Source organism: Phoxinus phoxinus (assembly GCF_949152265.1).
Source record: "Phoxinus phoxinus genome assembly, chromosome: 12".
Classification (NCBI taxonomy): Eukaryota; Metazoa; Chordata; class Actinopteri; order Cypriniformes; family Leuciscidae; genus Phoxinus; species Phoxinus phoxinus.
In genome coordinates, this window is record NC_136887.1 from 14,791,053 (window position 1) to 14,815,926 (window position 24,874).

A 24,874-nucleotide genomic window follows, 5' to 3' on the forward strand; every position below is an offset into this window, starting at 1 on the left:
ATTTCTTGGTCACATAACATGCACAAATATGTTGTGCCCTGAAGAAAAACGTCTAAAGTAAAGTTTAGCTTCAAGTGAAAGTGATAATCAAGGAAGTGTGTGAGAAATTCTGCTTCTCTCTCCACGAGAAAAAATGTCTTTATTCCCCTACAATAAGCCGTGACAAGCTCTTTCCTCGCTCTTTGAGAGCAGCTGGATGGAAGGCAGGCGGCCAGCTGAGGGGATTAGAGGATCAATCAGGAAGAAGACGAGGGTAACAGATCATCAGCGAAGGGGGCGTGCACCTAGAGGTCATGCACAAAGAGAGGGCATTGTGTCGTACCTGTTGCCCAACAGCATCCAGTTCAGGCGAGATGAAAATGTCAGTAAAAGGTCATGAAGGGTTGAAGATCCCTCATTAGAGGAAATGAGACACCCTTTTTTCCACGCAAACATGTTTCAGAAATAAATTCAGTTTTTTATGCAGAAAAACACTGCAAAAGACTTAAGGCAGAGGCAAAATTCTTTAGATGAGGCTTAGGGAGCCAGTCATCAGTGGAAAAAAACAAACGCGTGATGAATGAGAGGAGACGGGGAAGAGGAAGATGACAGGGAGAGGTATGATGGGGAGGGACCCTGGGAGCAATATTAGAACTTCAATTATAGTCAAAAGTCATAAAATCCTCTAGAATAGCCTGCTGACACCCATGAGTGGTGAACTGTGGAGAAATTGATGGGAATGAGCCAGATCTCCACTGTGCAGTTGTCATTAAGACATATATATATAATCGAGAACCTGAACTTCTGTAATTGCGGCTGGACGATTTAAGCCATGAGCCATGTCACATGACTCAAAGCGCTCCATCACTTTAAAGGTAGGGTATGCAATTTTTTTAGAAACACCTTTTGTTATACTGGTTTAAACTCTCTCCAAATCAATTATGTAAATGGTCTAAATATTCAAATATTTACATATATATTTATGAAAGTAGTTCATCATTGCATTTGGTCCGTAATTACAAGATCATGGCAACCGGTGATGTTCTACCCGGAGCTGTTCACGCCCTGACTTGGATTTATGCGTTTCTAGGGCCCCATTTAAACTGCATGGTTCAAGTGACCCAATTCCGATTTTTTCCTCTCATGTGGCACAGATCGGATATGACCAGCGAACGTGTAAGCAGGAAAATATCACATGGATTCTGATATTCTCAAATCGGTTTCAGGCCTCACTCATATGTGGAAATAAATCAGAAATTAATCGGATTCGTGCATTTGCGTCTGCCATGTAAACAGACGAATTGGATATTCCCCAGTAAATGCGACTCGTACGTCATTTAAAAAGGGGACGTCAACTCAAGTGGACACCTGCGATCACGTGACTTATTAATGGCGCGATGGAGGACAACAGCTCAACACAGTGGAGTAATTTTTCTCAGCAATGTTTTGCTGACCTTTGAAAATAATGCGGAAAGTAAAACACTGGATAATTAGAGATGCGCGGATGAGCTCCAACGTCACCCGAATCCGCAGCCAAAAACAAATCATCCACCCACCACTCACCCGCACCAATCATTTTCTCTGATTTAAGTATCCGCACCCGATAGTCAACTTACTATTATTCTTATGTGTTGTAACGCGTGAGGATTAATGCATTATCATCACCTTAAACGGTAGACTCGGTGACGGTTGATGCGCGCATCTCTGGTATAATACACTGATGAATGCGCGCTGCTTTTAAATGAACATTTCTTTAAAACTAAATTTATTTGACAGAATTTAATTTTCTTAATGGCATTAATAACAGGCTTTACTCCTTTGAAACTTAAACTGGAATGGAACATGCTCATATTTTAGAGAATGTAGTTAATAATGATTTATCATATCCACCGGCGACCCACCCGAAATTAATCAGAATGTTATTTTTATTACTTGACCCGCCCGATCCGCGGATTATTCGCAGAGCCCCCGCGGATATATCCGCGATCCGCTCATTAATATAATAATTTTGTCTGCTTCATGCGTCCATTGCATATCGAGCTGTTTTACTTAATTTTCCGGGACAGAGCGTCTATATTGGATTGTTTTGGCAGTGTATAGTGTAAATGCAAATTAGGATACGGGTCACTTTTAAAAGATGATGTAAGCAGGTCGTCAAAAAAATGGATATAGTCAGCAAATCGGAATTGGGCATCAAGACCTGCAGTGTAAATGCAGCCTATGTCAATGATATCAACGCCAAAATGAATCTGCAGCAGTACAAGTAAGAGCTCTGCAAGTTGTTTACAATCATTATTATTGTAATATTATGTGGTTTGTGTGATATGAGGTAATATAATGCCGTCTCTCGTGATGTTTTGCAGACTCTGCTGTTCGCGTTCATGTGTTTTGAAGGAGGCGTGGCTTCTCATGCTTTCAAAGCTAACTCGCTATTTCTAGCCTCTCTGAAATTGCCTTCCCTGCCACGATTAATGGTGTTAAATTATTTGTGCGTGTGGCCTATGAATATTCACAATGAAGCATGTGATTTCTGCACATCTTTCACTCACAACTAGACAATTAATAGAGCTAGTGAAAGTAAAGGGAGTTGTTTTTCAGTCAGCAAACAATAACCAAAAATGTGTCTCCACAGGGCAGGAACAGACAGATGTTGTGGTGACGTGTGAGCGCCTAATGTTGTGAATGAAATTAGATTCTATATATGAATGAAATTCTATATTTGGACATATCTTTTAAAGCCTCATAGGCATATGTTGCCTTGAAATACGTCTGTTTTGTGTTATAGATGACCATACAAACAAATATCTAGGTCAAGCAATAAATGAGTTTCAAAAGAAAAAGTGAGGGTAGAGAGTAGAAAGTGGTAGCTCTCTCTATTTTGCTGATTTTGAAGCCCATTCCAGAGGGGAAGAACATTTTCTGATTTTGATTAAAAGATTACGAAGACAAAACATTTTACTTGCACGGGTGATTTGTTCACCACAAGACTAGTAATGCGCACTAACAAAGTAAATAGGGTTTGATTTCATGCCAAGTTATTTTCATGTTAATACCCTTTATATAAATACTAATAATAATAATAAAAAAGTATTAGGCATAACAACATTATTATGTACAATATGACAATTTGCCTTTATTTTGCTAAAGGTTAAGCTTAATAGTGTTAATAAAGTATTCATGTTTTAAATTAGGTAATATTCATGTAACAAAAGAGAAAACATTTACTCATGCACAATAAAATATCCAATATTGATAAATAAATTAAATATTGTACCAAATCAACTGATTTGGATACATTGGAACAATGATATATTGTGCATCATAGTGAATTTGGAAAGATATTTAATTTGAATTCAATTTGACATTAGATAATGTAAATTCGTAAGAGTAAATCCTGGTTGCATCGTTCAGTTTCTGTGTGCCTCGAGTTAAACACACACGCACGCACGCACACACACACACACACACACACACGGTTTATAAGCTGTTTTCCTCATGACGGCCCAAAATATTTCAGATATTGCCATCATTTGTTCCTTTTGTTTGAATAGCTCATGATATTTGTTCCAAAACATCTTTTGTGCCAACTTCTTATTTAAGTATGTTCCAGAATGTTATGTTTTAATATCAGTGCAAAAATGTCTAACAGTTTTAATAGCATAAATCATTGCACAATATAGAGTCTGAATTCTTGGGCTTTGTTTTTTGTTTCTGTAAAAATGGATCACAATGATTTTTCCGTACAACAGAGTTGAACTACTGAGCTTCACCATACCAACAGAAATGCAAACGTATAATTGATACAAACTGCAAGAGAAAATAAGATGTTATGTGCACAAGTGCATTTAGCACTAAACAGGGTTTATGTACACTGTGACTCATTTCAATATCCTGATAATTACTAATATAATTAGTAGCGTAAGTCATTGGGAGCACACATAGTAAAAACATTTCCTGAGAAAAACGCATCAATGTGTGAATGTGTAAAGCTCATAGGACAAATTCATTCTGCACAACGTGTCTGAAACCAAAAAAAGAGCTAATTTTAAGACTGGTGTGCACAGAAGAAGGACTCGGACAGAAATTGCCCAGACTTGCTGGTTCTTTTTCCCCATAGTTCATTACAGGTTGTGAGAAGGACTGGCTGTTTGCAGTGCCATCAAAAGACCCCATAGACCACATGCTCAAATTGTCTATTATATCACTGTGGGATTTCCTCCATTAACAAAGCATTCTCCCCATGACCTCTCAGTGCCTTTGAACACCAACTCAAGTGTTTCATCCCTGACAGGGAGCTGTGAATGAATGATGAATTGCACCAGAACAAAGTGCTGCCGTCCAACACAATAAGACTGTTGAAAAGTACTCTCTGCCGACATGTTTACTTTACAGTCAAGGACGTTGCCTCTTCCCAGACCCAAATCTGCAGATAAATGAAGCTTGCATGGCACCGAGATGCCCAGGCGCTGTCTGCTGGACTGTGAGATTGACGGGCAGCGGGTGGGTGGGTGACTGAAGAGCAGAAACGGGCAGATGGTGGTCTGTTGGGACGTGATTAGGTGTCTTCAGATGCAAACTGTCTGCAGGCAGGTGAGTTTAACCCCGCTGGGACGGCTCACTCACTTGGCTGTTTCAATTAGAAAAGTTTGAGGCCAGTTTTTATGTCCACGTCCATCAGGGCAACTCAGTACAAAGCACTTTTTAAGGCCAAGGACCCCTTGGTGGATATAAGGAGCAGTTCAAATATGGTAAAAAAACAACAACATAGATTTATGCTAAGTCTATAATAACAGGCATATAGTAGTGACATTGAACACTTTCAGCTAAACAGCTTCATTATAAAGAGAGTTATAGTTGTTATGCCACTCTTGTCGTGCAGATTGGGTGTTAAAGGCTAAACAGTTCAAATGGCTCTGATTTGTTTAGACAGGTAAACGTGTAGACTGCATGTTTTAGTTGTTGGTGGAAGACTGTTGGGAAAAGAGGGCAACTTGTGTCATGTTAGCTGGTTTTCCGTTCCATGCTGGAAGGAATTATCGGACTGGAAAGCGCACAGCTGTCAATGATCTGAGGGCAGAGCAGGCAGCGGTTAGTCTCGCCCCCATGCCAGGACAGGCTGCCACCCCTCTACCGTCACACTCCTAGAAACACTCAAATACCAAACGTCTCCGGTGACCACTGAACAAAAGGAAAAATGAATCTGATCCAGGAGTTTTCTTTCCTGGTTTTGTTGCTCTGCATTTCTCATTTTGGCTTTTTTTCCCCCAACATCCTCAAAACATTCATTTAATCTTTATAATTGCACTTTCCAAAAGGACCCAGGAAAGTGTCCTTAGCAAAACAGACTTCATTTGTTCTGAGGCTTTGCGGCTCACTTTATAGTCTGCTCATTAACCCCAGTAAACGGGGAAAAAAACGTACCCTCAGCGGTGGTTAAATAAAACCACAAACACCCCGAAAACATGCAAGCCATGCTGTCCAAAAACCTTGATATGGACAATTTTTCCCGAAACAAAATTCTTCTTAGACATAGGAAACTACATTTATCTATTTTATTTATACTTTATCATTCATCTATTGGTTAAATTGAATTTGAATTCAAAATTCAACAACATGCTTTACAAAAAAGACTGAGTGAAATAGAAACCAGATTTTGACTCTTTCTAAAAGAAACAATACGAGAACTTGTCCATGGAAAACTCGCCACAACTGATGCCAAGACATTAAGGACAGTTGCTGAGGTGTTCTGATAGGTACCAGCTGTGTTAGGTCAAAAGCACTTAAAGGGATAGTTCACCCAAAAATGACAATTCTGTGATTATTTACTGACCCTCGAGTTGTTCCAAACCTGCATGGATTTCTTTTTTCTGTTGAACACAAAAGAAACGATTTGGAAGAATATGGGTAACCAAACAGTTGATGGGCCCTTTGACTTTCATGGTGTTGTGAATTCTCCCCTTTAAACTTAAAGTTCATAATCAGGTGACATTAGGTTATGACGCGCGTAAGTAACATAGTGCAGTGTTTCGATGTACGAACTAATTGCCTATTCACTGTTACTCCAGCGATCATTGCGTGCTACTAGCACTCGTCTGCACTGTGCAGTGTTTATATGCAAGATAAAGTTTGTGACGAAGTAAGTTTTACTCTATATTGTTTATAACACAGATTGTTACACTGTATCGCAACATGCTTAACCTTGACATAAAGTTTATGATGTTGTTGATGTTTAGTGATCTTTCTCAGTGCAATTTCATCTATTTTAACGAGCGGATTAGCCCCGCTAGTATCACTGCTTGTATTGTTAATGTCTACAATGTTATTACCTCTAACAAGTGTAACATTTCTCCATACCTTTCACCAGTTGTCATTATTACCGCCTGTATTAATACAGTATAATTTATATAATTTCTATTTCTTTGTTTTTGCAATCTTCATTGCACTATGAGGTTTGTCATTATTGCAGACTCATACTGATATATTTCTCTGTTGTATTTCATGTATCAGTGCATTATGTGAAGTATTAATATTGAAGCTTTGATAAATAAATACAGTCTGTATTTTTTTCATCTTGTTTATCTAGTTTCAGAAATTATACCGTAAGTACACTAACATACAATAAACAGCCAAACTCAATCTGATGACTCTGACTCCCTGACCAGAGTTCTGCAGCGGTCAATAACATATTCACCAACATTCAGCGGGGCAAATCCCAACACAGTATGAAAAAATACCTAACCCTACATTTAAGGAATAATAGGCTATTAATATGAATAATAACAAGGCTATTAATTAATAAATAAAAAAAGGCTGGACAAGAATGCTATTCCTGATATAAAAAGTTCCTTTCAAAATAAAGAAATAGGTACAAAAACGAATTGTGTCTCAGATATGTTCTGTTTGACATATTGCGCAACATTCTGGTGTGTGACTGCCATGCCAGTTTGGCACCATCTGTTTGCTCTCTCGTCCTGATTATAACCAGCTGTGTGGTGGGAACTTTCTTTCACACAGTGTCATGCTCCCTGTCAATGCCATATTTCACTATCACATCCAATAATGTCAAGATACCCTTATCTTGTGAATCACTGTTGCCGAATGTCACCTCGGAAAACTGATGGAGGCATACGGACGTTTGAAATTGAACTCAACAATCGAACTTGTGAATGATGGAATATTAAAAATAGACTGGGTTTGATGGCACATTATATTTTAAGCCTCTTGCAGCTATGGTCATAGAGGAGATTCATCATCTTTTTTTCAGGAAAAAGCACAACTAGTACATTCTTGACAATATCTCCTTTTTTTTGTTACACAGAAAGTAAAGGAGGAAAGGACTGTCATTTTTGGCGTAACTATTCCCTAGAAGTATTTCCATTCATTTCCTGCATCTGTGTTTGAAATCCGTGGCAATATCCTCTTGTCTTCTTCCTCTGAAGCATTTTGCACACGGCCACAATGTGTGGCTGATTCTGAGGAATTACAAGTATTATAGTGCCTCAATAACTTGACATGCCTCAGCAGTTTTACCTCTCCATCTTCTCTGGCAGGAGGAAGAGCCGCATGTTAGGAAATAGGGTTAAGAGGCAAGCTACTGAACATAATGACTGAGCACTTGAAAGGATTTGAATGGCATGAAAGAGGCGCAGATCTGTCCTTTTGTAAACACAGATTCTCACGGGGACTAGACTTACAGAGAGATTAGCCCCTTCAATAAACAAGTGGATGTATCACGCTGCAAACCCGGTGCAGCTGGGTATTACTGTGCCATTGTTCCGGATAATCTGGGATGCTTGCCATTTAATCTGAATGCTATTAAAATCTCTTTTCCTATGGATTACTAGCAGAGATAATAGAGCTAGTAGGTCATCCTGACCTTCACATTAACTGCGAATCCTCCAGTACTGCACTGAATGTCTTCACATTTTCAGAAGCCCATCACAAAATCATATTTGGAGTTGTTGGCTTTTATTGTCTATGAAAGCTTTGAGGTCATTGATATGCGTGTATGCAAAAGTTGACAAAAATGACTTTAAGCAGCAGATATACATATTTCAAATGTATAGTATTTCTCTTCCTGGAAACCGTCCCAAAATGTTAAATGTTAGTATCATAACTGGACTGTTTCGTTTTCTCGGTCTCTGTTCTCATGTATTTCTCGTTGTTTGAGGGAGAGTTTTAACTTCTTTTCATGTTGCGCCTTGCAAGTCACCGCCCATTATTTTGGGAAAACTGTTGTAATAGAAACTGAAGATGACACTTTAAATAAATTGAGCGCATTAAATAAAGTTTATTAAAGGGTTAGTTCACACAAAAATGAAAATTATCCCATAATTTATTCACCCTCAAGCCATCCTATTCCTAGGTGTTTCTGTTTATGACTTTCTTCTTACTTCAAACACAATCAGAGTCAGACGTCACTTTTCCGCTGGAACAAGACTCGTGTATGGCCGTTACCGGAAGCCAGTGATTCTAGTTTACAAAGTTATAAATATAGATAGTTTTCGTTTGGATGGATGTGCTTTTTTGGGCTTAATAATAGGGAACCCACTCCCATTATAAAGCTTGGAAGAGCCAGGATATTTTTTATATAACTCTGATTGTGTTTGGCCGAAAGAAAAAAGCCATACACACCTAAGATGGCTTGAGGGTGAGTAAATTATGGTATAATTTTCATTTTTGGATGAACTAGGCCTAACCCTGTGTTTTGTTTCTTTACAGCGCTAGTGTATAGGCCTAGGCAGGTTAGCAGCAGTATTACGGTTATAAAATGTTTAATTATTCTACTTTATCCTTACAAAAACTGAGAGAAAATGATATTGTACTTTCAGGCCTTTGCATCGCCAGAGACCATGAGGTTATAACTACAGCCTTTTAAATCAATTAGGAGCATTTATGTAGAAAACTGCGAGTCACTCACATTGCATTCATGTTATACGTTTTATCAGGTTATGTCTTCCCTGGGAATCAAACTCATGACCTTTCCCTAGCTAGACACACTTTACCTTTTGAGCTACACAAACTTGACATCAAATTAAGGCTATAGTGTAATTATGCATCATCCTATATCATTGGTCAATTTTTTTTATAGTTTAAGACTTTAGTACATCACTTTAAGAATCAAAATTGACACATTGAAAAGTAAATATGCCACATGACATGAATAACTTAATGGAAAAATGGCTTCTCATGGTCATTACAATTACAAACATTAAAGGGTTTGGCTTTGAATCCTACACTAATAATCACACGTTATACTGGATCTACTGTTGAGAACACAGCTGGTCTGAAGAGAGACCAGCACATTGTATGGACGTTTATTGACAAAAGTGTTCTTGACATCTAAAGGTCAGACACAGTAAGTTCAAGTAATTAACTGAGCATAATTTGCAATACGGAAACACATTATGACTTTATAAGCAAATCTAAAACAAGTCTATGTAATTTTTTATATTCTAATAGGTTACAATACCAGATCGTAAACCAGACCAAAATCATTACAAACACAGAGTTCTGGTCTGCTATGTGAATGATGTGGAGAAATAAAACTGATTATGAGATGTGCACTGATACATCATTTATAATAGTGCAATATTCCACAAAAACAAGAATGGTCAATTTTGATTAAATGTTGATTTTAACAGGATCCCCTGTGCATCCATAATTGCCAGGTGGATATGATCATGCAATGGCCAAGTTACATTGAGTTTACTTTATATAACACTTTAAGCCAGTACTCAAGGCACTTCTCAAACCATAAAAGTAAAGCTAAACAAAACAAAACAAAACAAAACAAAACAAGGACACCAAACAATAGGCCTATGCTACAGACACGACATAATGTTAACGGCATGGTCTGGTAGATCCACTGGTCTAAAAAAATATAATTATGAATAGACCAAAAAATTCCAAACAAGCAGTTGCAGCAGGAGCGATGAAACAAACTTCCCGAGCAATGAAACAAACTTCCCATGCAGATCGACAACAAATGCCATGAGAAGTCAGGACAGCCACTATGACCACACCATGAAAGGCTTGTGGCAGTTCGTTCACAACCACCACCGCACAACAATAACAAGTGCACAACCCGATGTACATACGCTTAACGGCTAATAATACCCATAATGCACTATGAGGGTTGCGCCAAATTAATTCCTGTTTCGCCAGAAGACGGCGCCCGCAGATGAATTATCCATCAATCCATTTTCACTGGCCCAATGTGCCTGCAGAAATTCCTTTGTAATTGATGATTAAATTGTTTATTTAAGGCTTATACATGCTAGTGTCCATGTCCACAGTGTGCAAGGTAAATCTTTTCATTACTGAAGCTGCCAGTTTGCTAAGTTTCAAATGATTATTAAACAGCAAGCACAAAAATGCGGCAGCCCTTCCGGCACACTCACTCGTTTTCATTCACTCCTTCAAGGGGACTATAAGTGGACTAATGTAGGGAATAGTGAATGAGGGTAGAGGGCGATTACGAACACAGCTTGCGTTCCTGAATGAATCAGTAGCCGTTTCTCAATGTCAAGGAAGGATCCTCAGAAGCCGGAATTTTGAGGATGCTACGTCATCGACATCCGTCGAAGGACTGTTCCAATGTCGAGGATCCTTAGAATTTCAACCAAGGGCGGAGTCCTTCGTTCGGAAAATATCCCATATACTGGAAAGGGTGCATATGTGTAGACTTCGCGCTCTTCGCGCTCTCAAATCGCCCACAATCCTATGCGCGCAGCTTTGCTATCTTGTTTAAAAATAAATACAAAATGTCGGATTTTAGCGGAGTCGGAGCAAAAACGGGGCAATATGCTTTTAAATGTAGGCTAAGTATATTTATGTTACCATACATTTGTTATAACCGTCATATAAGTAAAGTTTAACGTTTAAATGCCAGTACAAATTACTGCCGTATTGATATTACAAATTATACAAATTACGTTATGGCTAACCTGTCATTTTAACAATTGTTAGCTTGTTTGCCGTCACCGGCATTTTACATATTTTACCATTGCATGTGTTTTAACAGCTAGAATGTTGCTATGGACACAGTTCTGTTCACTCAGGCAATACAATCATTTTTAAATCAATAAACTCCTTTTTAAATCTATATTTTGTCTCAAATTATTGATTTATTATTTTTGATTTATTTTGTTAGGTAGGCAGCCATGTAGGCTAATAAGCGGGATAATGTATAGCGAGCCAGTTTTTACAGCGAATACAACCCTTTTAGGTTTATTCAAGAGCCCTCCGCTTCGCGTTAGAGTTCGCGGGGTTTCACTGACGGACGCAACGTGCACTTGCTAGAATGTTCCATTTACGTGTTCTCTCGAATCCTAAAGAGGATCCTCGCCTAGCCTCTGAAGGAAATGACTTGGAAGGACGCGTCCTGCCAAGGAAGTATCCTTGACATTGAGAAACACCTAGTGTGACAAATCATTGGAGTGAATGGCTCAACGACTCACTCTTAAAGACAGTTGCCACCTACTGGTGTAACGATGTAACCTGCAGAAAGAGTCACTGAAAAATCTCCAATCTGAACAAACACAGAGAAGCAGTTTGATACAAACAGTTAGCTGAATTCGGAGTAGCATTCTAGCCAATTCGTATGTTTCTGCCAGAGCATGTGAGCGGAGCGGGGAGCGGTAATAGGCCTACTTCCCCCTGAGCGGAGAGCGCCTTTCTGAAGATTCCGCTCCGCTCGCTCCGTCCGCTCAGCGCCGCTCGCTCAATCCAGAATGCCCTATTGTGATTTGCTAGTTCGAGAATCGTTGAATTAGCTAAAGCAATAGTGGGTTTGTTATGGAGTTCAAATATTGTTTTTAAATAGACGCAATTGACAGTTCGCAAAACCCCGCCCTCGAACGGTTCTCGTCCAATCCTAGCTCAGCAACTGTAACTAAGGAGAAGGACCTCCGTCAAACATTGCGATTTCAGCAAGGTAGTGAAACGATGCGCCTATGGCAGTGAGGTCTGCACGGGTTTAAAACTTAATCCCGAACCCGGCCCGTACCCGAAATAATTTAACCTGACCCGACCCAAACATTACGGTTATATTTTAAGCCAGACCCAAGTTCCGTTTCTCACCTTTTTTTTATATATATTTTTTTCATATGCTATATTTTATGATTGCTGGCAACTATAATAAAAAAAATTGGCTACATGTACAAACACCGTTTCACTAAGGCACTGCGGCCCCCTCATCAGTCAGCAAACAAGAGGGAAAAAAAGAGAAAAAGCACGGACTTACTTAATTACGAAACTTTGATGTGGTTGAACAGGTAACAGTTACACAGTCACAAATTCCTCTGGAACTCAAACATCAAAACTTCAAAACAAAGTTCGCGCAGTTGCACAAGTATTCACACAAATATATCCTTCTCAGTAGGCTACGAGTTATGAATGAAGAGAACAGCACCGAGAGTTGATGGTTTCAGCGCGTCCTGTGATTGCAGTGTTGTGACTGAAATAGCGCGCGCGGGAGCACATGCGCAAAACAGTTTTGTAAAATGATATATGATCAAATAAAAATGATTGATGTATAATTTTACAAAACTGTTTTGTGCATGTGCTCCCGTGCGCTATTCTGTCTATACTTTCTGTCGTGCCCTGGAGGATATGTTTGCTGCATTACTCCAAAACCAATCACTTAATGTATGGATCTCAACCCAGCCATGACTATGGTTCTCAATTGTTTGACGGGCGTAGTAACAATAACTAAGGGGCGCGGCTTTTGCGAACGGTCAATTGCCCGCAGTTTAGGTCTACTTAAACTTTAGAACGCGCGTTTCTTTTACTAATGCCAGTAAATCATCCAGGTGTGCTTTGATAAGATGTTGTTAAGTGCATTTCACCTGTGGGTGCTTATATGAGCATGATAGTCCAGATGTGTTTTGTGAAGTTATACATGCATTGCATCTTGTTTGTGTGTGTGTGTGTGTGCGTGCGGCGTTTTAATATGCCTGTTTTGCAACTGCAGTTATGTTCAAGGAAATAAAATAACGAAAATCAAATATACCTTTTCAGTTATTGCATTTAATAGGCACGTTTGCCAAAGGACTAGACATTTTTTTTTAATTAAGTTAATTTAATGCATTAAAAAGAACAGACTTTTATTCAGAATCACCCCGAAATAACTGCTATTTACAATCCTAGCTACTGTAATTTATACATTTATTCCAGATATCCATTACAAAGTAGCCTACAAACAGAAAGCAAGTAGCCTACAGAGACGTTTTATGTCTGAGCGGGATTTGTTTTAACGGTGAGCGTGAGCGATTCATCAGTGGAGCGTTCGCTTGGGACGCGAGCGACTGAGTGGAGCGCACGCGCATTGAGCGGAATATTGAGCTGAGCGTCACACGTGCTCCGCTTCGCTCACATGCTCTGGTTTCTGCCATTGCTTTAATTGAGGAAATAGTATGGAAGGCCGCTTAGACCAGATTCGAGAAACGAATGTTAACTAACTGTTGTATAATAATGTAGCATGAGATCTGAAACTTAATGCATCCATATCAATATGTGTCAAAAGCAGACCATTGGGGCAAAGAGCAGTGAACAAAAACAAAAACTTACTGAGTGCATACTAAAAAAAAAATCAGGATCCAGTTATTCAACAACAACAGGTCACACAGGTTTGTGGTCTATAGCCTACGTACTGCAGGAAAAACGTATCAAAATTCAAGAAAATATATCAGAGTTCACTGACTAATTGGAAATTATATAGTCCTATGGAGCTGTCTGCCCATCAAGAACACGGCTGTAATCAGAGTTGTCCTTTGTGTCCAGGATTAGTGACGGACAAATCCTCCTAACCTCGACCAAAATGATCAACAGTATTCAGGCACTAACCCCCTCAATGCCTGCGAGAGACGTTCAGACTCACAGCAACTTGGTGTATACCTCCATCTAGTGGACAACACTCCTAAATACACCTTCTCTTCACAGAGAGCATGAATTCCCTGTGACGGTCTAAAAGGTGTTCAGTTGATTATGATTGGTGATTGGAAATATATCATTGAAATGTAATTTGGGTCATGTCAAGTCTCTTAAAAAATAGATAAATATGTTTAACTCTCATCGCATCATGTAACAAATCCTTCCCTCACGAGTCAAAAATGACCCGAAGCCTTTCCAGAAAGCTTATATCATGTCTTTTTGAAAATATTGTTTTTCTATTTTTAATGCATTTGTTGGATATTTTTTATGTGCCTTTTAATTACTAGATTGTATCAAAAAAATATTATAATTTAAGCACATTCTTCACATTCTTTCAACTTAAATTCAAAATAACTCTTCAATACATGCATAACCAGCTCAAAATATCTCACATTGGGTGTCTCTAACGACCTCTTGTGGAACAAAACAAATATAACATGATATTTCATGGCTCTTGCCACTAGATGGCCTTAAAGCTCTGTTTGGAGCAAATGAGCCGTTCCACTGGGCCCTAAAGCCAATTCTTGAGTTTATCTTTTTTTTTTCTTTTTTTTTTTAGGGTTTTCTATGTATACTGAAGCATTCCATTCATTCCTAAGGGGGTCAAATTGATAGAGAGAAGGATAGAGATAGAGAGAAGGATTTGTTACTTTTTTTTATTACAACCACATTAACTCGAATCCATCCAATATTTTTTGTGTGTATTCGTGGTTCAAGTGCGACTAAATCCTAAGGTCTTGGACCACTGTAATGAACACTCAATAAAAAAATAAAAAAATAAAAGAGTTTCGGGTCAAAATGACCCGAGGGAAGTATGAGGGCCACAGAGATTACTCTTTAGGGAACTGTGTGGTCTGACTATAATACTGGAAAAGGAACAATCATTTTAACAGAGAAAAAAATTACACTCTTTATCTTATTTGACCAACAAACGATTGATTCTTTTCTTTTCTTTTTGAACTCGATACTGGTTTCAGGTAAAAAAAAAAAAAAAAAAAAAGCTTACACAAAAAAAAAAGAATCACAAAAACTCCAACCCTGTATTTCATTACAAGTTTAATTCAACATTCACTGTAAGTTAATCACCACTCTCTAATTCATATTTAACTAAACATTATTAGAAAATGCACCGTATGACCACCAGTCTTCTGATTAGTGGTGCTAACACGACACTTCTTGCACAAGCTCAGTTACATTGTTCACTGTAGATTCCGAAATCTGCTTGTACCTTTATTCAACAGCACGTGACGAACGGGGGGGCGAGACAGAACGAGGCTGAAAATTCATTAACACTGCTTAGCTTTTCCTTTGGAAAATCTATAGACCTCGCTCTCTCCGAGTAAGAAATCGTAAAAAAAAAAAAAAAATGGTACACATAAAACAATACAGTAGTAATGGGTGTAATATATTTGCATTTAATATTTTAGTAAAGGACGGTTATGACGGAATACTACGTCAGTATGAAGTGCTTTGCACCAGAGATGCGGTGACCTGTATCACCTGCCGATGCTGTGACAATGGGAATGCATGTGGAGTTTAACTGTACACGTAAAACAGATTTAGAGCAGGTAACTGTCACAGTTACTACAATAGCTTTACTGCATGACCGCAGCATGTCACAAGTTCACATTTAACTTCTCCATGCAGTCATGCAAACAATTCACTCGGATGAGTTGCAGCTTGTAAACCGATGAGCTTTCCACGTCTCTCTCTGATGGACCAAAGCTAAAAAAACAACAACTAAAACAACAACATAAAACACCCAAAGTACAAAATATCAGCCCATCCCACTGGAAGCTCTGTCCTTGAAATCTGCAGGCGAGTTCTCTGAGGTCCGTTAGGAAGCAGTTCTTTTTTTGTTTTTTTTTGCCACCAGAGCACAGGAAGTTGGCTCACCACTTCCTGTGATAGAGAGTCTAGACAGTCCTCTCCTGATTGGCTACACAGGCTCATTTCAGCCCACCTGCTCCTCCAGCAAAAAGTCTCTGCGCTCACACTTCACAATAGACATGCAATACACAGACCAAATTAATTCTTAAGGTTAGGTTGTACATTTATATAGATTTATACATATTTATATAATTCATATATTTTCAGGAATGTTAATCCGTGTGTTTTTTTTGTTTGACGATACAAAAATTACTTTTCATCTGACACATATAAGCAACATCATAAAAACAGTCTCTTTCTTTAAAAAAAACAAAAAAACATCCCTTAATAAAAATAAGTTCTATTTGTGTTTTGTTTATTTTACAATATATTTTCTTTTCCCGCTCCATCTTCCGCTCTATTATTACAATGGGCACTTTGTGCAGCCGCACTCCACGGTGGTCTCGATCTCCTCGGAAAAGGACGATCCATCGGAGCACTTGAAGCTGACCTTCCGTCTCCGGCTCTTGGTGGGGGCGCAGCACAGGCCCGAGTGGCAGGCGTGAGGACACTCCACCCGCGGGATTTTACTGGTGGAGGTGCAGTTTTTATGACCCATGTGACGCTTGAGGAGCTCGCGAACCATCTCTCCTTGGCACGTCAGCTCTGTGTGGGGGAGGGGACAGAGGACAGGCCATCAGATAAAGCATTTATATAATATATTAATAAACATAAGGACTTTCAGGTCACATATTGACTTGTTGCTTCACTCTTCTGGATTCTGTACGGCATGGTAATGAAACTGCATTTGCAATCTCTTATGCTCACCGAGGTTGCATTTATTTGATTTAAAATACAGTAAATATAGTAATATTGTGGAATATTATTACAATTTCAAATAACTGTTTTCTATTTGAATATATTTTGAAATGTAATTTATTCTTGTGATGGCAAAGCTGAATTTTCAGCATCATTGCTCCAGTCTTCAGTGTCACATGATCCTTCAGAAATCATAATAATATGCTGATTTGCTGCTCAAGAAACATATCTTATGATCAAACGTCAAAGATAGTGCTGCTTAATATTTTTGTGAAAACCCTGATACATTTTTTGTGTGGATTTTTTTAATAGAAAGTTCAAAAGTACAGCATTTATTTGAAATATTTGTTTTTGTAACAGTGTGAGTCTTTTGAACACTTTTGATGCACTTAATGCATTCTTGTTTAATAAAAGTAGTAGGCTTAGTACTTCTTCTTTTTTTATTACTTTAAACGTTTTAACAGTAGAGTATATGCAGTATTTATTTATTTTGGAATAAATATAAAACAGTGTTTTTACTTTTTGAGATCTAATGGAGATCTTATGGAGAAAAAGAACAACCACATAATATTATTGTGGCGTTCTGTTGAAACGAGATATTATTGTATGTGATGTTATTGTAATATTCCTCACCACCCAAAAAAGCTTGGGTGAAAATAGTCATCTGAAAAGCATTGTACATTATTAAATTCTTAAGATTATGAGAACAGCCACAGTAATGAAGTATTTCAGTGTGGATCATTATCTTACTAAATAACTATTGGTAAATGGATCTACAAACCAAAAGAATATAACAAAAGAAAAGATAGATAACAGTGTAAACACAACCTCGCTGGAAGATTATGAAAACATTTCTTGTAAAATAACGTGCACTGATGAATTGTGCACAGTAGGACCAGAAATGCATTAATGATCTTGTTTTGAAGAATAATGCATATGTTTTGCAGTGCAGTGTCTCACCAGTTTCGCAGGTCGGCCCGCTGTACCCAGGCTGGCAGTGGCAAACTGGCTCTCCGCTCTCCGTCGCTCTGCACTCTCCGTTCACACAGTGCTGACCCTTACATGTGGCGGACTCCTCCCGTCTGTCACAGGACTGGCCAGAGTATCCATCTGCACATGAGCAGCTGTACGAGGAGCCTTTAGGCACACACACGCCGTGCACACACCTGCACAGGAAGAGAGAGGGCGTTACTGCCTGATACGAGCACAACCGTGAGTGTTTGTGTACATGCGTGATTGTGTACCTGCTGCTCTGACAGGGGCTCTGGGAGGTCATCTGTTCACACAGTGGGCCGTTGTGGCCGGTGGGACACTCGCAGGACACCCCTGCCTCTCCTCTCTGTCTGCAGGCTCCCTGAACACAAACGCCGCAGGAGTGACAGCCCGGCAGGACGCCATCAACCCCTGCCGGTCCACCGCCGAGGTCTTGGGGTTCCCCATTGAGCCGTACGTCATGAATACAGCCGTTAAAGGACTGGAATGGACGGTCTCGCAGGCCTGCCGTGTCAATCAGAGACGGAACCCCTAAAATATGAACAACAGGCGAATATTAACACACACGTACAATATAGAGAGGCAAATGCTTTACATTGCAATCATTATGCATTAAAACATTTGGACAGCATTTTGTGTCTCAAAGCAACCCACTATGAAACCTTTGAAATACACTGAGGTGTCTTTGACTCTTACCGCCTATATAGAGTTGTGTGTTGTGGTCCACAGCAGGGGGGCGGGGCAGTTTGCCCAGGCTTTTTGGTGCCCCTTTATCCACCACCAAACTCAGGGTCTGATTCTGGATCAGCACCTCCACCATGTGGAAAAGACCATCATTCACGGACTCCACACTGGCAGAAAGCAGAAGACAGACACAAATATAAATCTGTTACATTTATATAATTTAATAATGATATTCATATAATATAGTAGTAGTATATACAGTAAATGTATAATTATATTAATACATTTATAATTATTATAATGTATATATATAATAATATATACAGTGCTATGCATAAGTTTAGACACCCATGCTAAAGTTGACTAAAAAGAGGAATAAAAAATCATCTTTTGGAAATTGAACTTAATGCCTTAATTTAAAAAAATAGGAAAAATCCAACCTTTAAGGACACCAATTTTCTTTGTGAATGAATAATGTATCGTAAATAAATAAATGTTCTTCCTTAAAATACAGGGTGCATAAGTTTGGACACCCCTATGTTAAACTCCCATAGAGGCAGGCAGATTTTTATTTTTAAAGGCCAGTTACTATATGGATCCAGGATACTCAGCATCCTGATAAAGTTCCCTTGGCCTCTGGAATTAAAATAGCCCCACATCATCACACACTCTTCACTATACCTGGAGATTGGCATGGAGTACTTTCCATAAGATCATCTCTCAATGCAAATCAAACCAGCTGTTAGGCTAACTGAAATAAAACCATGCCAATCTCTAGGTATGGTGAAGGGTATGTGATGATGTGGGGCTATTTTAATTCCAAAGGCCAGGGGAACTTTATCAGGATGCAGAGTATCCTGGATCCATGAAGTAACTGGCCTTTAAAAATAAAAATCTGCCTGCCTCTATGGGAGTTTAACATAGGGGTGTCCAAACTTATGCACCCTGTATTTTAAGGAAGAACATTTATTTATTTACGATACATTATTCATTCACAACGAAAATTGGTGTCCTTAAAGGTTGGATTTTTCCTATTTTTTTAAATTAAGGCATTAAGTTCAATTTCCAAAAGATGATTTTTTATTCCTCTTTTTAGTCAACTTTAGCATGGGTGTCTAAACTTATGCATAGCACTGTAATATATATAAATATTATAAAACCAGCAAGGCCTTCCTGACGGTCCACCACTGATATATATATATACAATACATACCGGTATATGACTATGATTATCTGAACTGAGTGTGAAATAACCATTTGAATATTTATTATTTGAAATTCATAGAATTTATTACACAAATTACTACTGTCCCTCAGGTGTAGAATGTACAAATTTACAAACTTATTGTAGGAAACTTTTTTTTTTTTTACCAAGGAGGCAGTGTCAGTGAAGAGTAGACGTGACATTAAATATGATACATGTGTGAAATGTTTTTTTTTTAATGTCATTTCCCATCAAGCTTATGTTTTGTCACATTTTACAAAAATATTATTTAAATGTGTGTATTTAGGATACACAAATGCTAGCTATTAAATTAGCCTTAGCGGCAGTTTAAACTGACCGTATCATGTCACCACTGGGGTAAATTAACTTTTTAAAGTATTGTTTTAAGCCCAAGTGAAAAGCCTGAATGTGCAATACAGAATATCTCCCCACTGTCTGAAAATGCTATGGTTTCCACATTACACTCCGTCAGGTGTATTTCCAGTGAATTTGGCGCTGACATGGAGAGAGCTTATGTTGTGGGAAAAGGAGAGCTTGTGTTGGCCATAAGTTCACTCTTTCTTTGAGTTAGCACGCTCAAATCACATCCTGCTGAGTTTGGCACTGTGACTGTGCGAACGCCTGAGAGCGATTCTGTTTCACACGGTCATTTTTAAACCATTGAAGAGTGCCGTTTGTTCCCCGGTTCCATGAAACCTCCATGAAACATCTCATAGACCATGACAGCGTGCTCTGACCGGCACAGCTGGGTGATTTCTCCCCGTTTCTGACATTGCAGTGACTGTAGCAAGCTGTTTGGCCCAGATTCTGCTGACTTCTAGGATTGTCTTTTGTTTAAAGGTGAGATTTAAGGTTATGAACTTATCACTATCCTCTGAACTAACAACAGATCATGAGAATTCAGTCTGCTCGGCTGTAGAAACCCTGGTTCTGTATTGTAGTAGTTATTGCTGGATGGAGCACAAGCAGTTACAGACAGCTAGAGACAGTGGTTTGGCAAAGAAGCCCAGAGACCAACAGAGAGAGGAGAAGGGGGTGAAAGAAATGATATTGTGGTGAGTAGAGTATATCTTAATCTCCCCTCAGCCTTAAACAAGGTTTTCCTCTTTTTCTGTCTTTGGGGAAAAATAAATAAATGCATGAATGAAAACATTTATTTGTATCTATATTTAATATATGTGCGTATATATGTACTAAATGGTAAAACACCTAAAACAACAGAGCATTGCCAGCTAATATATTAAGCAAACAAAGGCTAGCATTAAAATGAACTAATTGTTGCTTTGTGGGGAGGCAGTTAGTATTTGCGCTGGCTTGCGATGCACATTTCCATTGCTGAAATGCTGAGGCCATAGGTGCGGATAGAGATCAGTGTCCCCAGATATAGGGGGTACGGTTCACGGAGGTCTTGGCTGAACAAAGACCCGACACAGGCACACGTGTGGTTTGCATTACAGGCCCATAATTCAATTCCTGTTTCAAAATAGGCTTTTGCAACAAACACTACTGTCTGCCGGCTGAGACCCCCCAAACATCTCAAGCCCGTCCATTTGATACATCAGAACCACACGAGATGAACAACTTTTTTATAATATAAGGACATTTTCATCCACTGTCTCTGGTTTTGACAGCCGTCTTTCATTAAGTCGGTCTGAGGGCCTACATGCTGGCTGGGAAGGAAATCGGAAGAGTATTTTGTGGAAAAGGTGGTGAGAGTGGGGATGTAATGGAACGAAGAGGAAGGGTCTATTACAAGAATGAAAACAGACTTAATCAGAACATAAATCTCACTACGGGAGACAGAAGCTTTCATTTTTTCTCTCGAATCTATGCAGTGAAGGGTCTAGCACCACTAGGGGGCAGTAGAAAACAACTCCTCAAGATATGAACTATAACTATTGGCCTTTTGTTCATATTCTGACAGACAGAAAATATCCTGAGGCCATAATATTTTTAGAATGGGGGGGGGGGGGGGGGGGGGTTGAGAAGGTGGAGTGTCTTTGATGTGCGGCTAGCCTGCATATTAGCTTCAAGCAGCCCATTATGGAACTCAATAGAAAAAAAACAGAAACCCGTGGAAGATTTCAGCAACCTCATGTCACCCCTCTCACACGAGGGGAAGTCAATTTCCTGTCAGCTGAAAATAAAATACTCTATTTTTCCTTGAGCAAAACCGCATTATAAATGACACATACACAAAGTTAGGAACTATTACAGACTCCTTCATCTTGGAGAGTTATCTAGATCAGCAGACCTGTAGACATATTTACATTTTCCAGATTCAATTACACGGCACTATCATTTGCTTACACTAGCTACGAGTAACAGACTGCAGATGTAAAGTCAATTACGCCTTTTTGGAGCGTGAATTGCTAAACAAGGTTATGTAGCATTTAAGATATCATGGGGTGGTGGAACCAATAGCTTTGCTTTACATATGGACTGAAGTAAACCGCTAACATCAATTTGTAAGTAGCAAAGGACAAGAGTCCCATCCTTGGGATGAGAATAATATAGCCTTCCTAAAGCTCAAACAGTAAAGCATGGCACTAGCAACGCCACGGCAATTGGTCATTGACACGGCAACGCCACGGTCATTGGTTTGATTGTCAGGGAATGCAAGAGCTGATAATATTTGTACGAAAGTATCAGCAAATGCGTAAATGTAAATTATGTAGGCCTATGCTAATGCTACACTAAATCTCTTTGTGTGGACAGTTAGCATTAGCATCCCTCAGCTTTGACTATTCTTTCTGCTATTATAGTATTAGCATTGTCGCACGTATCCAAGCCATTCTTACAACACCACAACCATTTGGTCTTCTTCAACCCAAGGAAACATCTTACTTACTCATCTTACTCAGGCTGAATTACCACTACTTTCCCTCCATTCAGACATTCTGCTCACACATGAACTTAGTGCGGGTGAAATGAAAACAGGCCTTAAAAACATACTCTGACCCTTCCCCATTCATCCTAGCACTGTTCAGCGTTAAACCCAGTAGACATGCCAAACATTAGCTGCTTTTAGAGCTGTGGTTAGGTGTGGTGCAGGATGGCGAGCCCACGCTGAGGAGCTGGGGGCAGGGAACACTGCAATTCTAACTTTCTCATTCAATTTCCTGCGATGTATCCACAAACCGGCGTTTCTGCTGAGGAACTGCCCACGCCACTGCTTAAACTAATACTCAGATTAGCGTGACATTTAGTAAAGGGCAGCACATTAACACGCTGCATGGACCTAAGCATTCATCTCATGGTAATGAGGCATTACTGCTAGTTAAGAGCCTCCTTCACTCTCCTCCCCAGTGCATATATCAGTCTCTCCATCTCTCTTCTCTCTTCTCCCCTCACCCACACCCACACCTTCCATCGAGGCAGGATCATATTGCAGAGATAAGTGTCCTTCACTCTTCATTGGCTCTCAGTCACTCTTCATCTCTCTGGGGTCTGTTCTGTCTTCTTTCCCATCGCCCAGAACCTCCCTTTCCCTCTCACCTTTTCCATTTTCTTCATAATATTTCCTTGTTTTTCCTGTCAGGGATCTCTTCTCTCGCTGAAGTTCAGCAGGGGCAAGGTGTAAGAAGAGCTGAGTGGGACCTGCAGATGGTGTGGGAATCTTGCAGTTTTCCCCCTCTGATCTTCGCCCCACAGAGTCTTTATGACCCAGTTCCACATTTGAAGTCAAGCACCCGCAGAGAGCCACTGAACCAGACTAGGCTCAGGAATGCTCCAACCACAGCCTCAAAACTGCAGCTTCCATGGTGGGAAAACCAAAGCAAGGGAGCTGCCCATACGCTGCACCCACGTCCAAGCATTGTGGCGTAAGACGGGTTACAAATTGAGCAGCTGGCTCTTCAGGGGCTCTGTTAGCTCTGGTTCCACATTGTTAGCACTAACTATGACATGGAGACCTCAGGAGCATGTTTGCCAGACCGGGGTGTGCCGTGTAGTGCCATGGCCAAATCAGCTAAATTAAAATGGAAGTATAATTTCTCTGCTTGCACTTCCTCTCCTTACATGTGAACTCTGTTCTTTATCCCAAGACAATGGGGTGCAGACTTGCCAAAGCCACACATCATAATGTCACTTGGGGAAAAACAAGATAATTAGAGGGTGAGCATGGATCTATGACGGGGGTAGCCAATCGTGCTCCTGGAGCGCTACCTTCCTGCAAACTTCAGTTCCAATCCTGCTCCAACACACCTGCTATACCTCGAACACCTTGATTAGCTAGTTCAGGTGTGTTTGATTAGGGTTGAAGCTAAACTCTGCAGGATGTTAGCCCTCAAGGGGCAGGGTTGGAAACCTATGATTAACTGAGGGTGCCATGATCTTGGATTTAGTAGGGTCTAATGGTCTACAAAAAGACTGGCATCAAAATATACTTAATTCGGCATACTAATTTAATTGTTCAAGTACACAATGGAGTCCTGGTCTAGCAGTTAATACATGTGCTATGACATTTTAAGCCAGGGATGACCAATTCTGCTCCTGGAGGGCCAGTATCCTGTAGAGTTTAGCTGCAACCCTAATCAAACACACCTGAACCAGCTAATCCAGGACTTCAAACATACTAGAAAATTCAAGGCACGTCTATTGTGGCAAGTTGGAGCTAAACTTTGCAAGTTGCTCTAAATACATGCAGTTGATTCCGGGGTTTTCTAATTTTAATTGTATGCATCCTTGGTCTGCAAAGACAAGGAATCTGGTTGAAATGTTATTTTCCATGCTGAGACTCCCTCATACAGCAATCGATTCAGCCCTTGCTGCAGACAGAAGGGAAGAGTGGCCCTATGCAGCAGGAACGATCAATACGAAGTCATCAAGCAGGCAGGCACCCGGCTCACCGCTGTTCGCTTCTACTGCCTCCTAAAACAGCTGCCAGTCACAAATGTTCACACTCTGCTTCTGCAGACGTAAATGCCGGAGACCCTGATATATACCACATACCCATTCTTAACAGACATAGACAAGAATTCCGGTTTTATCTAGAAATGCTTTGAAACTGTAGGTTTTCATTGTTTGTGTGTAGACTGGATTTAAAAGCTTGAATCTGGGCTCTTGAAACCCATTACAGAGCCTGTGCAATCTTAATGACATCCGCAGTGACCCACCAGGCCGGAGTCAGGCACCATCTGCGCCAGACTCAACAAGCCAGTTGTCTGCTGAAAGGGCAGAAGGTGAGGGCTAAGAGCTCTGTGTTTATGGGGGCTCCAATGAGCATAGAAATCATGGCGGCTGCAGCACAGAAGTGTTCACATGGGAACCGACCAGAGAAGCAAGCTCTCGCCTGAGGCAGATTCAAGCAGTCATGTAAACCCGGGGCTCCTATATGGTTTTATTATGTGCCATGAGCTTACAGGGATT

The 24,874-nt window shown here is 39.8% G+C and overlaps 1 protein-coding gene and 1 long non-coding RNA gene across 2 annotated transcripts in view; one reads left to right on the forward strand and one right to left on the reverse strand.

Moving 5' to 3' along the window:
• Positions 1 to 24,874, forward strand: part of LOC307008701 — a 76,969-nt gene that overhangs the window by 38,030 nt on the left and 14,065 nt on the right. The gene's annotated exons all lie outside the window — the stretch shown is intronic.
• slit3 (slit homolog 3) overlaps positions 14,576 to 24,874 on the reverse strand; it is a 171,812-nt gene continuing 161,513 nt past the window's right edge. Inside the window, exons 32-35 of the mRNA XM_079631727.1 lie at positions 18,292 to 18,446; positions 17,847 to 18,126; positions 17,563 to 17,768; positions 14,576 to 16,449 (exon numbers count right to left, since the gene is read on the reverse strand). Of these exons, the coding sequence (XP_079487853.1) occupies positions 16,208 to 16,449; positions 17,563 to 17,768; positions 17,847 to 18,126; positions 18,292 to 18,446 (883 nt within the window). The 3' untranslated portion in view covers positions 14,576 to 16,207. The remainder of the gene's footprint in view (positions 16,450 to 17,562; positions 17,769 to 17,846; positions 18,127 to 18,291; positions 18,447 to 24,874) is intronic.